We start from the raw sequence: 20322 nt of genomic DNA on the forward strand, positions 1-20322 counted from the left end.
CTACTGTTAGTTGTGGCTCTTACCCTAGATCTAATGTATCTTCTTAACTCTTTAACTGTTGTTATTAACCAAAGTATCTGCGTTAAGATTGGTACAATGTATGTGTCAGTTTTACATTGTGAACGACGCACTTCATTCTTTGAACGTATGTAACCTTAATGTAAATTTTATAATTGTGTAAATAATTTTGCCTTATACCATCAACAAAGTTTCACAAAATAAACAAAAATACGTTCAAAGGTTTCTCGTGAGTTTTCTTACTACAAATAAAAATCCCCAATAAATTAAAGATTCTGAAGTATTCTCTTTATATATTATCATGTCAAGATCTAGAGTTCTGGGAAGTTCGGAAAGAATCCGTATAAAAGGAATAACTACCCTTTACTAATGGCATTTCAAAAATAATTAATGTTTGACATTTAACAAAAAACCACACTTGAGATTTGAAAAGATTTAATTTATATAAGATTTTGCCTTCTTCAGGGCTATTTTAGTTCGATAAAATACTTTTACTGTGATAAATGTAAACAGATTGGTATACCTTTATTTTATTATAATGGTAATTTCTATACAGATTTATAAATGTTTGTACTAAAGACGCCTCATAGTGCCGTTAAATACATTTATAAGATAATGGACCTTTTATACATAGTGTTAAATACTTAATAGAATCTTACCCAGTTGTAAAATATCTTTATGATAGTGCAAATGAAAGGTAAAAAAGGATTAATCTTTTCAACAGTGCCAAGCTTAATTTACAATTATATTAATTTTTTCACGAAAAGTTGTCGACTTAGCAGTTTATTTGCAATTCAAAGCACACAAAGAATCAGAGAAAAAACTTGTCTGTTAAACGAATCGACATCTTAGGATTTATATAGTGTGATTCAAGATTAATAAATAATCTATTTGAATCAATCAACTTGTACTGTTCTCATATATCATATGGACCCTCAATTTTAATAGCAACGAAATCACAAAATAAACATTAAAATTGTGACCATTATCGTGTTGACATTGAAGAATATTCAATTACTTTTGGGAAATCATACATAGGACCTTCTCTACAAGGACAGTGTAGCTGTAGGATATGAATATTCATACAAGGCTAGCTATAGGGATAATTAGCCTACATATCAAAATCTCACAAACTGCGTACCATGTCGTTATAGGTAAGATCACACGAATTAGTTCAATATCTCATAATATATACATGTTATTATTCAACATCTTAAAGAAAACGTGTACATGTAATAACTTTTTTTTTAAAGAAAAAAAAATTAAAAATGAGACATTTGTGAAAGTCAGAATATATATAATATCACGTATACAATAATGCAAATTGGTTAACGATTATGGAAAGCAAATATAACTATTCCTATTATATAATGCTGATATAACTAAGGAAGTTTAAATACATTAAATTATTTGAGACGGATGTATAACTTTAATTTCTTTTAGAAGACACAATGCAATGATATTGCTATTAAATTGAATGAAACCTGTAATTTATTGTCAATACTACGTATTTATGTCTATATAATTATTTGGTCTAGATAATACTTGTGTAGATGTGCAGTATATTCTTTATAACGCATACAAGTAACAGTAAAAAGTTGTAATTGTATGTTTTATTACACGCTACTCTATTTCAATATGCGGTACATTAATATACATAATACTCGTGTAAGAGAATGATCGATGAACTAGTATACATGAATTGTAAAGAGACCAGCTGAATCCTGAATCCTGTTGCGGGATTTTCTGTCAGCTTTGAACACTTTGTTCTGTATTTTGCTCTTTGGTTGGTTTGTTTTCTCTTTATCACATTCCCTGTTTTCCGTCTTATATAAAGTACCTCAAGCATTCTGTTTACAATGAATGATTATTTAAATGAGACTATTATTCCATAAGATAACTTCGGATCATTAAGCATTGTTGAGCAGAATTATGTATATAAACATTATGAAATATCCAAAACCCAATTAATTAGTTTTTTTATACACATATGTTGCTTTTTTACAATTGTAAAAAAAGCAATATACATAATGAATGCATATTGCAGTGGATTCTAACAATGGTAAAACTAACTAGTGACACACACGGCTTTCAGTTACTTCTAAGACTTTGTCGTGCTCGTATGTTTTAATGGTATTCTGATATGTTGAGTTACATGTTTGTCAATTACTATACTAAACGTCGAGTAATATGGACCCACGGTGTAGTACAAAAGTATCTTACTAATTGTGTTGCCAATGGCTTCTTTTAAAATACATCTTTCTATTTTTCTTATAGCGACATCGAATGGTGTCTGGTTGTATTTTTTAATAAAATTATTCTACGCATGACTTTATAAGATGTTTTATTTTGGAATGTTCCATGTAATATCTATCAAAACATGAACAGCAAGAAGGCTGCCACATGTGGAGCATGATCTGCCTACCCTTCCGGAGCATCTGAGATCATTCCCTGTTTTCGGTAGGGTTCGTCTGGCTTAATCATTAGTTTTCTATGTTGCGTTTTGTGTACTCTTTTGTGTCTGTTTGTCCTTTTCTGGTTTAGACATGGTGTTGTCAGTTTATTTCCGATTTATGAGTTTGGATGTTCCTATGGTATCTTTCGCCCCTATCCTATCTATATTTGGTATGAAGTTTGCGTACCGAATGACCTATCCTGTATTCACTTCCTAGTCACTTTACAGGATATTTGCGTATTTATATATAATATGTGTGTATCTATTGACTTAACAAAAACGACCACCTTGTTGTACACATTGGCATAGTGACTGACTGGAACGCATGTAGGACTTCGTGTGGTCTCGGATCTCTCTTAAAATGTTAAACAAAGATCATGGTACACTTTGTCCTTGTTGATCGAAATATCATAATCTCTCATTCGGAATCAAATCGATGTAGATATAAAATCATTATATCACTTAGTGTTAAACAAATCAAAATAAATTACCTCTCTTTGTATAATTTAAAGTATCAATAGATTAAGAAGTATAAATTACTTAATAACACAAAGATTAAATACCCTTATGTATATTCTCAATGACCTATAAGTATATATCGTTGATACGTATACTTCAGACCTTTATTTGTTCTTTGTAAACACTAAAACAATGACTAAGTTTATATGTTTATATTGGCGCGTTGATATTCAGATTCTAATAGAAATTGATTTCTAAGACCCCATAAAAGAGAATATGGATGAGTTTAACCATATTGGACCGTAACATGCTCATGAATACTTGACTATACTTTCTTTTTGTGCTACTTTTATTTTTGTTCTTGCTTGATCCGTCAACAAATAGCCGGGGGTATTAGAGGAATTATTTTCTCATATCTAATTTAGATCATGGCACACTCCTGTGCCCTGAGAAAATCGAAGAGTTGACGCTTTATTCATTTCACTTGAGGTACATTTGTTAGACAGAATGTATTTTAAACAAGAACGTGCATAAAAGGGAAAAGAGATATGGTCACTTTTGTCTTCTTACGACTGGCAGTGAAACCCTTGCCACAGTGGGACGTCCATTTATCTGTTTAGGATGTACAAGTACGCCGACACGTCTGATCAGCCCTTGCCACAGTGGGACGTCCGTTTATCTGTTTAGGATGTACAAGTACGCCGACACGTCTGATCAGCAAAATAATGCCACGCTCTATGCACATTAAGAACCATTGCAACATCTTTTTCAGGGGTTTTTATCTAAAGGCGGCCTGCTGCAAAGAATGCCACGCTCTCTCCACGTTTAGAACTCTTGTAGCAACTTGTTTAGGGATCCGTATCTATAAGCTGCCTTCTGAAAAAAATGCCGCGCTTTCTGCACGTTTAGAACTCTTGCAACATCTTTTTCAGGAGTCTGTATCTATTGGCGGCCTGTTGCAATGAAACCACGCTCTCTGTACTTTAAGAACCTTTGCAACAACTATTTCAGGGTCCGAATATATATGTAGCCGGTTGCAAGGTTAAAGTTCTGTCAAATATATCCTCGTTTTCCGGTGGCAGTCCAAATTTCCACGACCTTCATCCTGGACGTTATCATTACATGACTAACCTTAATTTGTTTTTATACTGAACATGCATGGAATATTTACCACTGGACGTTTATTAACCAACAATCAATCAGGCAAAACCATTTTTTTTATTCAATATTTTGCGCCTAGTCGTTAATGTCACATCGGTCTCAAATATATTATGTTTATATAATGTTACAAAATACCATCTGTGGAATTTATAAAGATAATTTTAAAGTTCACATATCTGATAAAACCAAAGCCGCAAATGGCAAAAATGTTATACTGTGTCCTATTAGTGACTTGCTTCAACCGATATTTTTTTAATTGATATACTTTATGTTTGAGTTGTTTCCCTTGCCCGCCATGCACGATCATTAGCGAGAGGGGAGGGGGCATTAACCAAATTAAAACATGATGTACAATTAAACAGTGGTGAATTATACAAGGTAAAGTAGAATAATTATTGTTCGAAAACAATGTTTTCCTTAATCTAGCCATCTAGCCGTACGCGGTCAGCGCTACAGGTTAATCTTAATGATTTATAAATGAATGTTTGCTACAAAATGGGTCTCATCAAACAAAATTATATTATGAATTCGCTATTTCTCTTTTAGTTATGTAAGAATAGTACCTTTCTGGTCTTCCTGTGTCCACTTTATAGTACATCATGCAAAATATGAATATACATATACACAGCAAAACAAATATTATAAAGACTGATCTAATTCGTTGCACACACAAAAAAGAAGACGCGTGTTAAGCACCTAGAACAAAACAATGTGTACATATATATATATAAACGTCATTTTGTAGTTTAAACAGAAAATATGATGATGTGTATCTTTCATTCAATATATAATTAGAATTTTGAATAATAAAGATTCGACAACGGATTTCGTATAATATTTCACAAATTTCACATCTAGATGATACATTACTATTACTTTATAAACTCATTTATTTTTAATTTACATTTCAGATTTAAGTACAATCTCGGAGTAATCGCTTTTAGTTGAAGCAACGATCAAGTCCACATACAATGGATTTATGTATTTATTCATATAAGATATACTTATGATCGAGTTCATAAATGGATCAGCTGAAATAGAAATTTAATGGATTAGATATAATGATTATAAAGATTATTAAACCAAGGATTACGTGCTTTACGATGTGTGTTAATACTAAAACCATTTATTTGTGTCCCCTGACCTCCTAAAACCCTATCTCAATGTATAGTTTAAGTAATCTAGTTGTGTTCGTGAAGGTAGATGTGTTAGTCGTAGAATTGTTCTATTGCAATAATAATGAGTGCTGTAGTGTTCGTGGGTGATGCTTGGAAACCCTCCATTGTACAGATTGTCCCGTTTGCTGACAAAAACATTCAAAATAGTGCTAAATATAAACAATCAGCTTCATCCGGGACAGATACAAACAACAGGTGCTTCCCAGTATTAGCTGTTACAAGAAGTCATTCTGGAATATCACTGAATACTGTGGATACGTATTCATCACTTGATTTTAGTGATTTTCAGTCAGAGGTTTCGGACGCTGCGTCTTATTCAGGACGTTTACCAACAACGTGTGTCAGAAAAGATAAAAAGTTCCGAAAAATAGCTCGACATTCATCGATGAGGGAAAATCGCAGCGACATGATGGTTAAATTTTCAGTCCAAGATTTGAATGAACAATGTGGGGCTGTAACACCACGAAGAAATAGTATATCAAGTATTGATACCGGAGTGTCCGTGTCAACCGTGTCAGCCTCTAGTTCCGTGTCAAATGGGCTTCCAAAGCCAACACTTTCTGATAAAAAATTCTTATACAAACAAAATGGATTTAAAAAAACATTGCCGTATACCCCTGGAGAAATAGAGTTACAGAAGCAGAAAGAATTGTATGCAAAGGAACAGGCTCAGAAACGGAAAAAGTACAAGTTGAATGTAAATCAGCTACCGCGTAGTAATACGCCTATCACTGATCATGATCCTGATAAACTTAACATGAAACAAGTTATAAGGTTTTTACAAAAGCAGAAACCCTCTGGATCACCACGACCTGATACATATAATGTAAAATCACCCGAGCGACGGTCAGCTGAAAGTCCGGTAAAAACAGCTCCAGCTAATTTTACCGTCGGTGATAAAATCAGATCGGATTTAAAAACTAGTGACTCTATGAGATCATCACGATCAAGTGAAATAAGCATAGCAAGTCGGAGTAAACTATTGAGTCGTGATTCGGATGTGCAGTCTAAGACTTCTGCAAGTCCAAGACATAATAATCGATATCATTATTCGCATAAACATGACCATAGTTATATAGAAAATTGTTCTACGGACAAACGGGATAGACATCGGAAGTCAGAGGGAAATGTCGATACAAAACATCGATCCTCTCATGACGGTAGGGAAAACGATCGAAATAAACACTCGAAAAAACGTGAAAAAGAGTTTAAATTACACAGATTTCTTGCTTTAGCACCCAACGGAGAAGGACAGAAAACTAATCCCCTGATTATATCAAACATTTCTCATGTGAGAACTAATAATTGGACAACAATGAGAGAAGGATTGAAATCCGAAGGTGCTGCACAAATTCATTCCAAGTCCGATGAAAAAACATGCATTAGACGAGTTTCCTCTGAGAGGCCTAATGCCTCTCACTATAGAGCTATGAACAAGGAAAATACAAATATTAACTTTAATCAAACTGATAAAACCGATGTCGAACTTCCTCAAAATAAAACTACAGCAGATAAAGACAAATATAACATAGGCAAATCCGCAACCATAATGCACCAGAGAACGATTCGTTTTCAAAAGGTTAATCCGAGAGATGATATGTCTATGCCAGAATCTGACGATGGCCGAATATCTCAGACAAATTCTAGTATGATACGTCTTCCGAGCGTACATGATTTTGTAGAGGAGGAAGACGAAGAAACAACAACAATCCATGACTCATCCAAGTCAGACATTGACAGGAGAAGTCCGACGCAAGCGAGTGACGTTGACTCGGAACAAAAGCGAGAGACAAATATTTCGCGTATTAGTTTGGATTCTTCACGAAGCTCTGTGTATAGTATTCCGATGTTATCCCCCTCTCATAGGAAAGGATTTATTTCAAAGGCTAAACAAAGTATTCACGTGAGTCTTCCCAAGGAGGAAGAGGAAACAAAGGAGGTCAAATTATCATTGCGACAGGAAAAGGATCTAACGGCCCAGCGAAGCTATATGCATGATATGGTCTCTAGTAGATCAACTGATCCATTAGAAGTTATTTATAAACATACCAACGGGCATACAGTGTCTCCATCTAGTGAGTCTTTTTATGATAGAAATGTCTTCCGGATATCAACGGTATCTATGCAAAGTAGAAAATCTGAGGATTGTGGGATATGTGATGGAACAAGACTGTCTCCTGAGTCACATATGACATCTAGGTCCATTGGTGCTCTTTCTAGAAACTAATTTGTAACGTAGTATTTTTATATATTTATTAAATTGAAACTCTTGGATAAAATCTAAATTATTTAGAGCTTTATAATGTAATGGCCCTATACGTACCATACAGCAGGGTTCTGAATTACACATATAATATATGACTACATCACTTGTGATCTATTCTGGACAAGGTAGGAATTAGGGGCTGTTTTACTTATGATCTGTCCTACATAGGCCAGGTAAGTTTCAGGGATTTTGGTATATTCGTGTTTTTATGTCGGAATACTAATGGACTTACAATGTCACCTTTGATTATCATAGTGGTGGCACGGTAGTATTTCCTGGTCCATAGGGGATAATGATAGCCTTTTTAGAATTTTCACCCATTTCTAACACTGCGAAAAATTCTACATTCACATTTAACTGAAGTACTTTCATTTTACTATTCAGAAATGAATTTGAATGTGTTTCATGACCGTTTACTTTTTTTGCTATTTTTAAAAACCGAAGGTCACTAGTGCTTTTATGTCTTTTATCGTGCAGTGAATACAAAATTAAAAAAAAATCCCAAAAATTCATTTTCATCTGTATGTAAAATTATTTCAATAAACGATTTTTTTTTGAAAAATCCTCGTTTTTACACCTATTCGAGGCATGTATTTTAGATTACATATTTTTCTACACCTGATTCATCCCTCAGTTTGGGAAAGTATGTTCAGTTGATACTGTATTTTTTGTCCCAATCACACTGTTCAGATACATTGACTTAGGTAGGGTACACAAAAGAGCAACCTAAATTCTGGAATGCAAATACTACCTTAAAGGTAAATCTCGGAAAATTAAAACGTCGTATAAATCTATGATACCAGGGTAATGTTTTACTTAAAATATCGTTTAAATCTATAAAGCAAGGAAATTTAGAACTTCTATTATATAATAGGCATCTTTTGGAGTAAAATTTCATTTAGATTGATCATTACAGACGAATTTAATGTTTTCTCTAAGACATGTTTATCTCTACAGAGACACTTGAGGTACTCGAAATGTCATTAAAATCGAGCAGGTAGACCATATCCCGTTCCGGGTGAAAATTTCTGGGACCAAATTTTCGGCTATCCCAAGCTTGACACAATTTGCGAGTATGGTCTTGAGGAACGATGATAGTCCGTCGGAAGGGGATGATCAATGACTGAACCGTGTTAAGAGTGAGCAATATCTCTTGCACGTAAAAGACACCCATGTAGATTTCGAAAAAGTGCAGACTAATACTAGTACCCTATACAAGGCAGCACTCACACCAGTGAAAACGGATTTATATAAGTTGCAATAACTTAAGCTTGTTTCCCAATCCACTATAAATAAAAATGTAGATCTGTTCTAACAGGTAAATTTCATGCACTATAAAACTGATATGTATGAGCATTTTGAATATGACAATGTCAAAACACAATAAGATCTGTATAACAAACTTTTTACAACAAAAGTTGTTGAATGTAGCACTTGCAAGCCGTGGTTATATAAAAAAGACACAAAACACAGATTGAGAGTACATGTACATACATTGGTGGATAAAACTTGGACGACATTCAATATGAAATTAAAGTTCAACGATGCAATGTAAGAGACTTTCATGGTTTTACTTGAAACTTTAATTTGGTCGACATTTCGTTGCCGAACCAAAGACCATATAGGGTGGAGAAATTTGGTTATCGCTTGGACTTCTGTCGTCTGACCGTACACTTCTTGTTGAAGAGGGGCGTCCCTTTCGCTATCAGGGATGTATAAAAATACACAGCCACTTCGGAAAGGGAACATGTTAGTGTCACCCTCTCTGCAAGTTAACGAATACCTGCTACACCTCTCGTAATTACCCGTAGGGAACTTTAATTTCAAGGCAAAATCCAAATTTCTTTTCTTTTGAATGATCACTTAAATTCTCACATTTCGGGCTTGTCGACTCGCATGCAGGCGCTACCAATTGCTTCAATTGTGTTTTGGACTCATTCTGAATAAGCATGAGATATTTACTATTGCACGCGCCGTAAAATTACAAAGTGTGGTAACTACATACAAAACAACTGTAAACTGTGTTGTTTTTATTAAGGTTATCTCCATAAAATTAGAAAACTTATTTTGATAAATGAAAATAAATATATAAATAAAGGCAACAATAGTATACGACTGTTCAAACTCATAAATCCATGAACAAAAAACAAAATCGGGGTAACAAACTAAAACTGAGGGAAACACATTAAATATAAGAGGAGAACAACGACACAACACTACAATGTAACACACACAGAAACGGACCAAGCATCAGACAAAATCCCACGAGTGCAAGGCAAATGCCAATGAAACAGATACGAAACAAAATAGGAACGGCCATAAACCATAACATCCCAAATTCCAGGCAAGCACGCTGCATTGAGTCAACCAATGCGATAAGAAGCGACATATTGAAAGTTCATAAGTTCATTCAATAGTATAATACAATATATACAATACATATGAATTGTAACTTGGATGGAGAGTTGTCTCATTGGCACTCATTCCACATCTTCCTATATCTATTTGTCATGCATTTCAATAAAGAACTAGAATATCGTACTCTTATTACGTACGTTTATTTGAAAACACTGTTAAGGATGAGATTATTCAAAGAACCAGTACCGATAACAACCCGACCAAAAAACAGAATGTGTAAACTATAAACACAAAATTCCTTCCTCATTCCCCCTCCCAATAAATAGGTACACAAAATATAAAACAAAAATGTGTACAAATACTAGTAAAACAAAAGTGCAATATTTTTCACTTTTAATAGAACAAAAGCCATCCTGAGAATGTTGTCCTGGCATATTTATCGCTTCTGATGGTACCTTCGTGTCCTGCACCCTGTGATCTCGTGTAAACTACGTCTACAGTTTTAAGTGTATGTATGACGAACCCAGTAGAACAGTGTTCTTCGGTATGCCTTTCGGAATCGACATAAATACTTCCGTGGACTTTATTATCGATGACTAGTTCCACTCCGATCTCACTATTAACGTCTCCACTGGCACATACTGTCCATGTAAATGCATATGTCCCGGGAACTGATGGTCGAAAGATTCCAGTAAAATTTTCATAACCATTTCCAACATTGCATTCAACATGGTCATAAATGAACGTATGTTTAACGCCAAATGATGGAGCGTCAAAAGATGCTGATTTGTAGGCAGAGAAGGCCACACCAGGACCTTCATCAAGAAGAAACCTTTGATGTCGACTATTACCTGCAATATATAGATAGTTATCAGAAGTACCAGGATTATAATTTAATACGCCAGACGCGCGTTTCGTCTACATAAGACTCATCAGTGACGCTCAGATCAAAATAGTTAAAAAAGCCAAATAAATACAAAGTTGAAGAGCATTGAGGACCGAAAACTCCAAAAAGTTGTGCCAAATACGGCTATTAAAGGTAACCTACTTGCTACATGCATATCTTAAATATAATAAGAAAGTAAAACAAGATATGGATGATATGTGCTTCGGATGCTATTGACATTCTTGCAATGAGAGCGTGGCAGGAGACAAAAGAGAGAGGGCACATTACTGGTAACATAACGGTATCTTAATACCAACATCTTGGTGATTAACAAACAAAAAGTATCATTGCACGCTGGATGCCTTACTATTCTCTATATAAATATATATTCATATATTTATACATTTGTACATAATAAGGCGAGGAATGTATTTCACAAAACCAGTTTACATAACACAATACGACCGAAAAAGCGACCGTATGTCAATAAATATCCGCATATTGACTATTCACAAGGAGGAGCTAGGAAGCAGATGAGCTAGGAGGCAGATGTAGGTTGAAAGCCTTTATATCAAAGTAGAAAATATCATACACATATTTATACCGCAACTTGACAAGCCTTTGAAAATTAATCAGATGACTATAATCTGGATAGTGATGTCACAATGGTTTCGCAAACTTGTCTAAATTGACATGGTTAACCCGCCACATTTTGTATTTGTATCAGGAGCATGTAGTGGAGTGGTTTTTGCATGTGATTTGTTTTGATTTGTCATGTTGGAGCCTTTCATAGGTTGTTTTGCAGATTGTGGTTTTATCATTGTTATAGGTGTATGGTAACCAAGTTAGTAGCCCTTATGTAATTTTGGTCTTTGGTAGAAAATTGTCTAATTGGTAATCATACATTGCGAATACGATAATAATGTATCAAAATACTCGTTAGAGTTGAGATTTGGTTAATATCTTAATATAAATGATAATTTCACATCGTAAGGATATGTTGATAGTCACTACACTTTGAATTTAATGAAGTTTTAATCCGACCGACTGAGAAAAATTTTTAAATATAGAAATACGGAGATAAGACTGTGTGATGTCTTTTGAAAACTTGGTCCAAAGGTTGCATTATCAAAATATATTTCAGTTTTTGAAGTTGGAGAGGCTCTGACCTTTATGAAAATACACATGTCTGTGTCGTTGCAACTGCCTCATCGACTTCATTGAATCTCTTAATATAATATATATATAAGTGTCTAAGAATGTAACTTTATTTTTAGAGGATATATATATATATATAATGTCTAAAAATAGCAACAATCAACATTCAATCTATTTAAGCGTGGATCAGTTTGTGAAAATAAACTGATACAGTTACTGAATTAAAATTATATAAATGTCTAAGATTATAACTTAAACACACTAATTAATACATTAAAAAGTTCTATTAGATGTTAAATAGAAATACGCAATATTTCGCTAAACAAATTAGCTTCATCAGGCGTGTGCATCTCTCAAGGTGAAATCGGATGCATGACAAAAAAATATTTTTGTAGCTTAATCTATACAAGAGTTGAGGAAAAGTGTAACATATTGATTGATGTTGCATAAAATATGTTTGTAGCTACAACTACATGAAGTTGGAATAAAAGTTTAACACATTTATAGATGTTCGACGAATTGGGTTTCGATAGTGGCGACTCTGCAGCACTTACAATTGCCCGTTCCGCATGGTGTATAACCTCCGATTGTTGATATCTCCTGTTTAGATACTTTGGATGTTACTAGAATATCTTTGAGGTTTTTGGGTCTGCGGTAAGCCATAACGGGAGGTGATGGAAACCCAATTCGTCAGCACAGTCACAAAGAAAAAATACAACATATTCATAACATCAAATTGCAAAACGCAAAATTGCATTTATGTTCTAACGTGTGGAACTTGCAAAATACAATATGTTGGTGAAACAGAAACACCATTTAACATCCGACTAAATAACCATCGGTCATTTTATACAAAAGAAAGGAACTGCCCAATTACAAGACACCTTTTAAGAGCAGGACATGATTTTGAAAACGTCACATTTCAAATCATTGAGAAAAATCAAAATTGGGATACACAAGGAAGACAAAAAAGAGAGAGATTTTGGATGCACCAGTTACGAACTCTTGAACCTGATGGACTCAATGAGAGAGACGAAAAAAGATTTAAAAACAAATCAAAACCATAATTATCTTGAAATCATACAAATTAATTTATAGAAATTCATACAATTAATCGAACATCTATAAATGTGTTAAACCTTTATTCCAACTTCATGTAGTTGTAGCTACAAACATATTTTATGCAACAGCAATCAATATGTTACACTTTTCCTCAACTCTTGTATAGATTAAGCTACAAAAATATTTTTTTGTCATGCATCCGATTTCACCTTGAGAGATGCACACGCCTGATAAAGCTAATTTGTTTAGCGAAATATTGCGTATTTCTATTTAACATCTAATAGAACTTTTTAATGTATTAATTAGTGTGTTTAAGTTATATTTTTAGACATTTATATATATATATTGTAACTCAAAGATTTTAACGAAGTAATAAGTTCAAAGGGAAATAACTCAATTTAAATATTTTTCTATATGTCAAGATTATTCAGACAAAAATCCAAAATGTGGTATTCATCATATAAACTTAGTGACATAGATACATACAGGTGTTTATTAAACTATTAAGGAAAGTTTTACGTAAGGTAACGTTAATTTCTTAGCATAAATCAAAGTTCAAAGGAAACTCATTTTTGTCCTCAATTCCTTTGTAGTTCTTTTATTTTTTATATTATATAATATTCCAATGGAACTGCATTGGTTTTTATATATTTGTATGGCTTTTGGTTTTTAAGTTTTTTGTTTGTTTTTTAGTATTTGTGCTACAACGGCCTGTATCGATATTTATTGTTAAAATTTGCAAAGGATTTGGCTCGTATTTGTGTCACGGTTCAAGCCATGATTGACGTCACATGACCTTATAGTAATTTTTACAAAATCTGAACAAATAGATACAGAGTGATGGAAGGTAGATAAAATGTAGAGTATACCCATATGTAGATACCATATCAAAAATTGCTTTACAGTAAATTGACTTTGAGTTTTCGTTTTTTTTAATCATCTAAACATTAATACATTATTACATTATTTGAACGTATTTCATTATTTTACGACCTAATCAGTTTGTAACAAGATAATCGAAGGAAGTACGATGTTTATTTAAGATTACGCAATATACTAATAGTTTACCTTGAACTATTTGTCGTAATTCGGCTGCCTCTTTCTCAATTACAGACATCCGTTCAACCTCCATTTCAAGTTTGGCTATTTTCTTTTCATAAGTTTCCATTCGGTTCAAAAGATTTTCCAAATTAATATCATTTCTGGCTGCAATAATACCCTGAAAGAACAAGCACAGAATAATTCTATACCATACCATTTTAAACATAGAGAGATAAGAATATGTGTCAATGTTCTGTTCTTATCAAAATATAGTCATACTTATTAATAATCTGTTATTATTCAGATTTTCAAAAAAACTCTGTGCGTATTAACCTCCATATGAGTTGACAGAAATAAATGAACAAACCATTTGATATTATTATCATACACAGAAGCATGTAAAAGAACAGAAGAACACAATCTGTTCACAAGTGTTGGCTTTCCAAAAGAAATTGTATAATACGTTTTTTACACTTTGCATGTGTTAGGTTTAAATTTTCAAATTTTTCCTTTACATCTTGCAAAAAAAAAAGCATTGTACAGAATTAATCTCGGATCATGTTTTCTTAGTTCTGTAAAGATATGTTGAGGTACATGTAGGTCGAGGCGACGAACATTTTAGCATTTTTCTAATTTTCAGTTTGAGTTGTTTAAATTGATTATCGTCGGACAAAGCGGCATAACTCAGGTCTAAATTGATGAAAACTGTATGACTATGTGTGACTACTTGTTAGTAAGAAAAAAAATACATTAGTAAATATTAGAGGCTTTCATGATATTAAAAATCTGTGAATTGGTGGGTTTTCTAAAAGCCAATTTGTGTTTCTTTGTTTTATAAGTGATTAAGATTATATTACAATGTTGACATAGGTTCCCCATTTTTTTACAAAGTTTTCCTTACAGATCTGTTTGTTTTGCTCACAGATTAATTGTTGTCTTTTTAATGGTATTCAATGCGACTGTCATAGAAGTGAGAGGCATGGCTAGCTATAAAACCAGGTTTAATTCACTATTTTCGACATAAAGACATGCATGTTCCAAGTCAGAAATAATCGTTAACATATATGTTCTATTTGAAAAAGACAATTTCTATTTTATTTTATTTTTTGTGGTTTTAAATTCGGGTGACGATGTGAATAAAAAATGTAATATTTGTCAACAACTTCATTAGATGATGACAATGCACTTACATGATTTTATCAAATTTGGGATAATCTCCCCACTCCATGAAAGGAATCATTCTCCTTGAAATAAAAAGTACCAAAGGGGATATATCCCCACATACACACATAAAACCAATAACGTTAGATTATCCCCACGATAAGATAATTATTTGGAAAACAAAAGCTTTAAAACATTGTTGACCATCAATTGGGGAAACTTCCCAAGAATCTCATTATATTAAAATTCGATATCGTTGACTATCAGTTGAAGAAATTTCCCCATAATCTATGTTGAAATTAGATAGTATTGATAGTATTGAGAAGATTTCCCCATAATCTCATTAAGTTCAAATTTGAATTGACCGGTAAAAACATAACTGTATGTACTAAAAACTGTCATCACAAGTCGTTTATATTTAGACAGTGTTCGGACAGTTAAAAAAAATATTGATAATTGCCTATCAATAATAATATCGGATCCTTATAATTAATCAAAGTTAAGGCTATAATATTTTGATGTTATCAGTATAAAGAAAGCAGAATGTTTTGAATACAGAGATTGTCTGTTGTAAAACATATTGCTTTCAAACATTAGGAGCTTACTTAAACAACCCTTTACAAACGGAAAACTATAAAAAAAAAAAAAAAAAAAAAAAAAAAAAAAAAAAAAAATTAAAAAAAAACCGGCTACTGGGATTATGGTACCACAGTGTGTTAGAAATTAATTGCAGTTAATTAAGTTATTCTTGTATAAGTCAAATATATTAACCTTGCAATATTTTCATGATAAGACAGATGAACATAATTATGAATCAGAATTCGTAGACAAAGTTCTAATTTAGGCACTGACTTTTCTACAGTTATGTTCCTTTGTAACTTGAAAACGTTTTGTCCCCGCACTCTCAAATTCCATGTATGACACTTATACACAATGCTTAGAACCACAACAAATTGACACAGTTCGAATTATGGCATTGTGGTACTTACCGTTCTCGAGTGTTTTGTTTTTTTAATTTTAACATTTCGCCTTTTATAACTTGGAAAAATGCAAATTGTTTCGTATACGCACTGTAACTGAATTTTTTCCTCTTCCACTTTTCGTTTACCTCAAACACAATGCTAAGTATTAAAACTTGCAGGTCTTTTTGTCTTTGTCAGTTTTTATCCGACTGATGAGCGTTAATTTCACATGGGTAATGTTGCCTGTATTTTGTAACTGTTGTTCTTTTCACAAAAGGCAAAAAAATGTTGTGCAGGTTTTATTGTAGATTCCGATACTATTAGGGCATCGAGACAGATTATTAGTAACGCTGCTAAAATTGATACTGTTAATTACTATTAATTGTTAAAAATAAAATAACAAAAATACAGAAATCTGAGAGATATTTAAAACAAAGTTTTCTAATCAAATGGCAAAATCAACGGCTCATACAGATAAAACGAATGGATCACTACTGTCATATTCCTGACTTGGAATGTTCTAATGTATATTTGTTTTGGATGAATCCTGGTTTAATAGCTAGCTAAAACCTCACACTTGTATGGTAGTTCCATAAAAAAAATTCACTATATTGACAACAACGTATCATGAACAAATCAAACAGTTATAAAAAAGTAAAAGTGTAAAAAAAATAATAGGTCAACATTGTGTTAAAATCTCAATCACTATAACACAAACAAAGTAACATATCAAAAGACAAAAAACAAAACGGCTTATTATATAGGCAAAGCATATCAACAGGAATAATTTAATTGTTCGAATATCTACAATATGCCTATGTCAACCTGTTCACTGTATATATATTGTATGAACACGATCAGATTATTCGGTAGTTACTTGGGTGAATTACATGTGCATTTCAAAACTTCTGTTTTTTCCGGCAGGGCTTGAACTATATAATTTGAATATAAATGTCACGGTTTTAGGAGGTAAAAACCCAAAGCCTCCTCATGAAAAATAACCATAAGAAAAACAACCAAACAGAACCAAAATATTTATTTGATTAAAATGTGGGCAATCTCAACTTAATTAAAGATGCATATTTTTAGTACATTGTGAAGAGATTAGTACTGTTTCAAATTAAAACAAAAGCCATCCTGAAAACGTTGTTCGAGCTTGTTGATCGCTTTTTACAGTACCTTCATGATATGCATCCTGTGATCTTGTGTAAACTACATCCCCAAGCTTTAGGGTATGTATGACAAACCCCGAAGAACAGTCCTCCTCGGCAGATGATTCGGAATCAACATAAACACTTCCATGGACTTTATTATCGATGACTAATTCCACTCCGATCTCACTATTTCGAGCTCCACTAGCACATACTGTCCATGTAAATGCATATGTCCCGGGAACTGATGGCCGAAAGATTCCGGTAAAGTTTTCATAACCATTTCCAACATTGCATTCAACTTTGTCATAAATGAGCGTATGTTTAACACCAAATGATGGAGCGTCAAAGGATGCCGATATATATGCAGAAAAAGCCACACCCGTCTTACCTGGAAGTTGATCAAGAAGGAGTCTTTCATTCCGATTTTTACCTGGAATACAGATAGGGTATACAATCGTCTTAAATCAATTGAAATACACTAAAATCATATCTAAAACAGGGTAAACGTGTCCTTATATAATCAAGCGATGGTCATCTAAGTGGATCTACAAGATAAATGCATGCTTGAAAGGCAGCCATTTTGATTTGATAATGCAAAACCGTTATAGGAAAAAAAAAATTTCACAATTAAAAATGAACAGATACATGTAAACTTTCTATTAAAAATATTGTATTTAATTTCATAGAGAGAAAAAAAAACTTCCATTTTGATCTCCAGCAGAAGTTCACTTTCAGATTTTGACGTAACGCACGTGCACCACATAATCTGTTTACATAGCGAAAAATATCCAGTAATGAGGGTAAAGTGAGATTCATGATGGAACCGTTCTCTCAAATGATTTTAAAACAGAATTATTGTCTAAGGAAAATAACTCTTTTTCCTTTCTAGCTTGTGATTTGATAAGTATAAGCTTGTAATTACGTAGACTATTACATTTGGATAGGGGGTGGGGTGAGATCTCACTTAACATGTTTAACATCGCTGCATTTTTGTACCTGTCCAAGTCATGAGCGTATGGCTTTTTTTAAGCCATTAAGCTTCCTAATTTTATTTCATTTATATATTTTGGAGTTAAGTATAACGCCCATTTTCACTGAACTAGTACACGGTTTTTTTAGGGGCCAGCTGAAGCCCGTCTCCGGGTGCAGGATTTTTTAACGCTTTGTTGAATACAAATTGGTGACCTACGACTGGTTTCTGCTCTTTGGTGGGATAGTTTTCTCTGTGACACTATCCCAATTTCCATTCTCAATTTAGTAATACTAGTAGTAGATTGTCTCAAACCTTTGGTATTGGATAGGTAACATATTTTTCGATTTGCGAAGCTAATAATATCTAATGTTACATTAGATTTACCTTGAAATATTTGTTCAATGTTACGTTTCCATTGTCGTAATTCAGTTATCTTATTTTCCATAACAGACAGCTTTGATTTCTCTGTTTCGAGATTCTTTTCGTAAATTTCCATTCTTTTCAGAAGTTCATCATTTTCAATTGCAAAAATTCCACAAAAGAACAAGCACAAAATAAATCTAGCCAAAGCCATTTATAACCTCAGAGAGATAAGAATGTGTGTCATGATTTTGTCTTATCATATTTATATCCAGACAATTGACCTTGCTTCTGAATATATGGCATGTAGATGTATTGTCATAAGTTGGTAAGTCTAGTGTCAATCGAAACTTGATGTGAACTTGACCTTTGGCCTCAATGTACAACTTGTATATGTTGTTTGAATTAAATGAGGAATTGTCTGATTGGCACTCATAACACATCTTATTATATCTATTTTAGACATAAAGATATATTTGTTAGTTTTGTGTAGCACGACTACCCTTAATTTCCTCAAAATCTGCTTTGTGTTTTTTTATATAAGGGACTCTTGACCAGACTATGACTTTTTGACTCTTGACCTCTGGATATGGTCCGAGACCACAATTAATTCGTAGTGCATTTCTTTTAGAACATAAATGAAAATTAAAAAAATTCCACCTGCGTTTTCTCAATGAAATTTTTACAGTGTGTTGTACTACTTTTGGGACAAATTAAATTAAAATTATAGAAAACTTCATCGGCTCTAACTCAAAATATGGACAATTTTATGTTAAGGGCGTCTTGAAATCTTTTGACAGCTTCCGAAGTGCAATTTAAAACCTTTTTCAGCTCGACCAAATCACTACTTTCCTTTAAAATTCTGAATCCAACTTTTTTTACAGTATAATTTCACCCCCTATTTACTTTGAGGCATAAAACATGAAGAAATAAATTTGGAAGGGTAATAAAAAATATTGGCAAGTAACCTACTATCAACGCTAGGGACGATATTTGGACAACGAAAATCAAGGGACGACAATTGTGGTCTCGGACCATATTGGGTGTGTCTCTTGATATGATTACCTTGACGACAAGTCAGGAGTCTCTGTTTTTTGTTGATCTTGTATGTTTTTAATTGTAAGTTCAGTTTTATGTTTTGGAGTTTGAACTAGTACACACTTTGTTTAGGGGCCATCTGAAGCCCGCCTCCGGTCGAGGGATTTTCACGCTTTGTTGAAGACCCATTAGGGCCTTCGACTGCTTTCTGCTCGTTTGTCATGTTATTGTCTCTTTTACACATTCCACATTTTCATTCTCAATTTTTAGGAATATTAGGTTCAAATGAAAAGTAAATCCTTAATTTCCGTGAAAATTTGAGTGGGTCTCATTGGGGTCTAAGCATGACGCGGGATTACTGACTTTTTGTAAGCGTTACACGTGAAAGTCAAATTATTGTGCCGTGAAAACGGGAATTGAAGTCTAGCGGGACACGGGAATTTACAAAAAAAAAAATGAGAATTGCTTACGTACATAGTGTAAGTGGGATACGGGAATCTGACAAAACAGTAAGCGAGATCCGGGATCAGAACCCCAACAAGACCCCCATTAGAGAGAACATTTACTGCTTTAGTACAGTTGTGATAGGTAATGCAAAATATTTTAATCATTTAACCTTAGATTTCATTTCA

At 33.3% G+C, this 20322-nt stretch overlaps 1 protein-coding gene and 2 long non-coding RNA genes across 4 annotated transcripts in view; 1 reads left to right on the top strand and 2 right to left on the bottom strand.

Moving 5' to 3' along the window:
* The window catches only part of LOC139493341 (pre-mRNA-splicing factor CWC22 homolog), a 41796-nt gene extending 34240 nt beyond the window's left edge, over positions 1-7556 (top strand). Inside the window, exons 1-2 of one of the 2 annotated variants that reach the window (XM_071281665.1) lie at positions 1042-1172; positions 5005-7556. In XM_071281665.1, coding sequence (XP_071137766.1) covers positions 5333-7498 — 2166 coding nt within the window. In that variant the 5' untranslated portion in view covers positions 1042-1172; positions 5005-5332 and the 3' untranslated portion in view covers positions 7499-7556. Of the gene's footprint in view, positions 1-1041; positions 1173-5004 lie in introns of those variants that run through there. The other variant, XM_071281664.1, reaches the window with a different exon arrangement.
* A 2720-nt stretch (positions 7557-10276) lies between these two features.
* LOC139493342 (uncharacterized) lies at positions 10277-14278 on the bottom strand. The gene is made up of 2 exons (XR_011656980.1): positions 14070-14278; positions 10277-10746 (listed from the first exon to the last, which is right to left on the bottom strand). It is a non-coding gene; the product is annotated as an uncharacterized lncRNA (long non-coding RNA).
* A 2907-nt stretch (positions 14279-17185) lies between these two features.
* Positions 17186-18961, bottom strand: LOC139493343 (uncharacterized). The gene is made up of 2 exons (XR_011656981.1): positions 18677-18961; positions 17186-17749 (listed from the first exon to the last, which is right to left on the bottom strand). It is a non-coding gene; the product is annotated as an uncharacterized lncRNA (long non-coding RNA).
* Positions 18962-20322: the final 1361 nt, after the last annotated feature.

This window comes from Mytilus edulis, chromosome 10, assembly GCF_963676685.1.
Source record: "Mytilus edulis chromosome 10, xbMytEdul2.2, whole genome shotgun sequence".
Classification (NCBI taxonomy): Eukaryota; Metazoa; Mollusca; class Bivalvia; order Mytilida; family Mytilidae; genus Mytilus; species Mytilus edulis.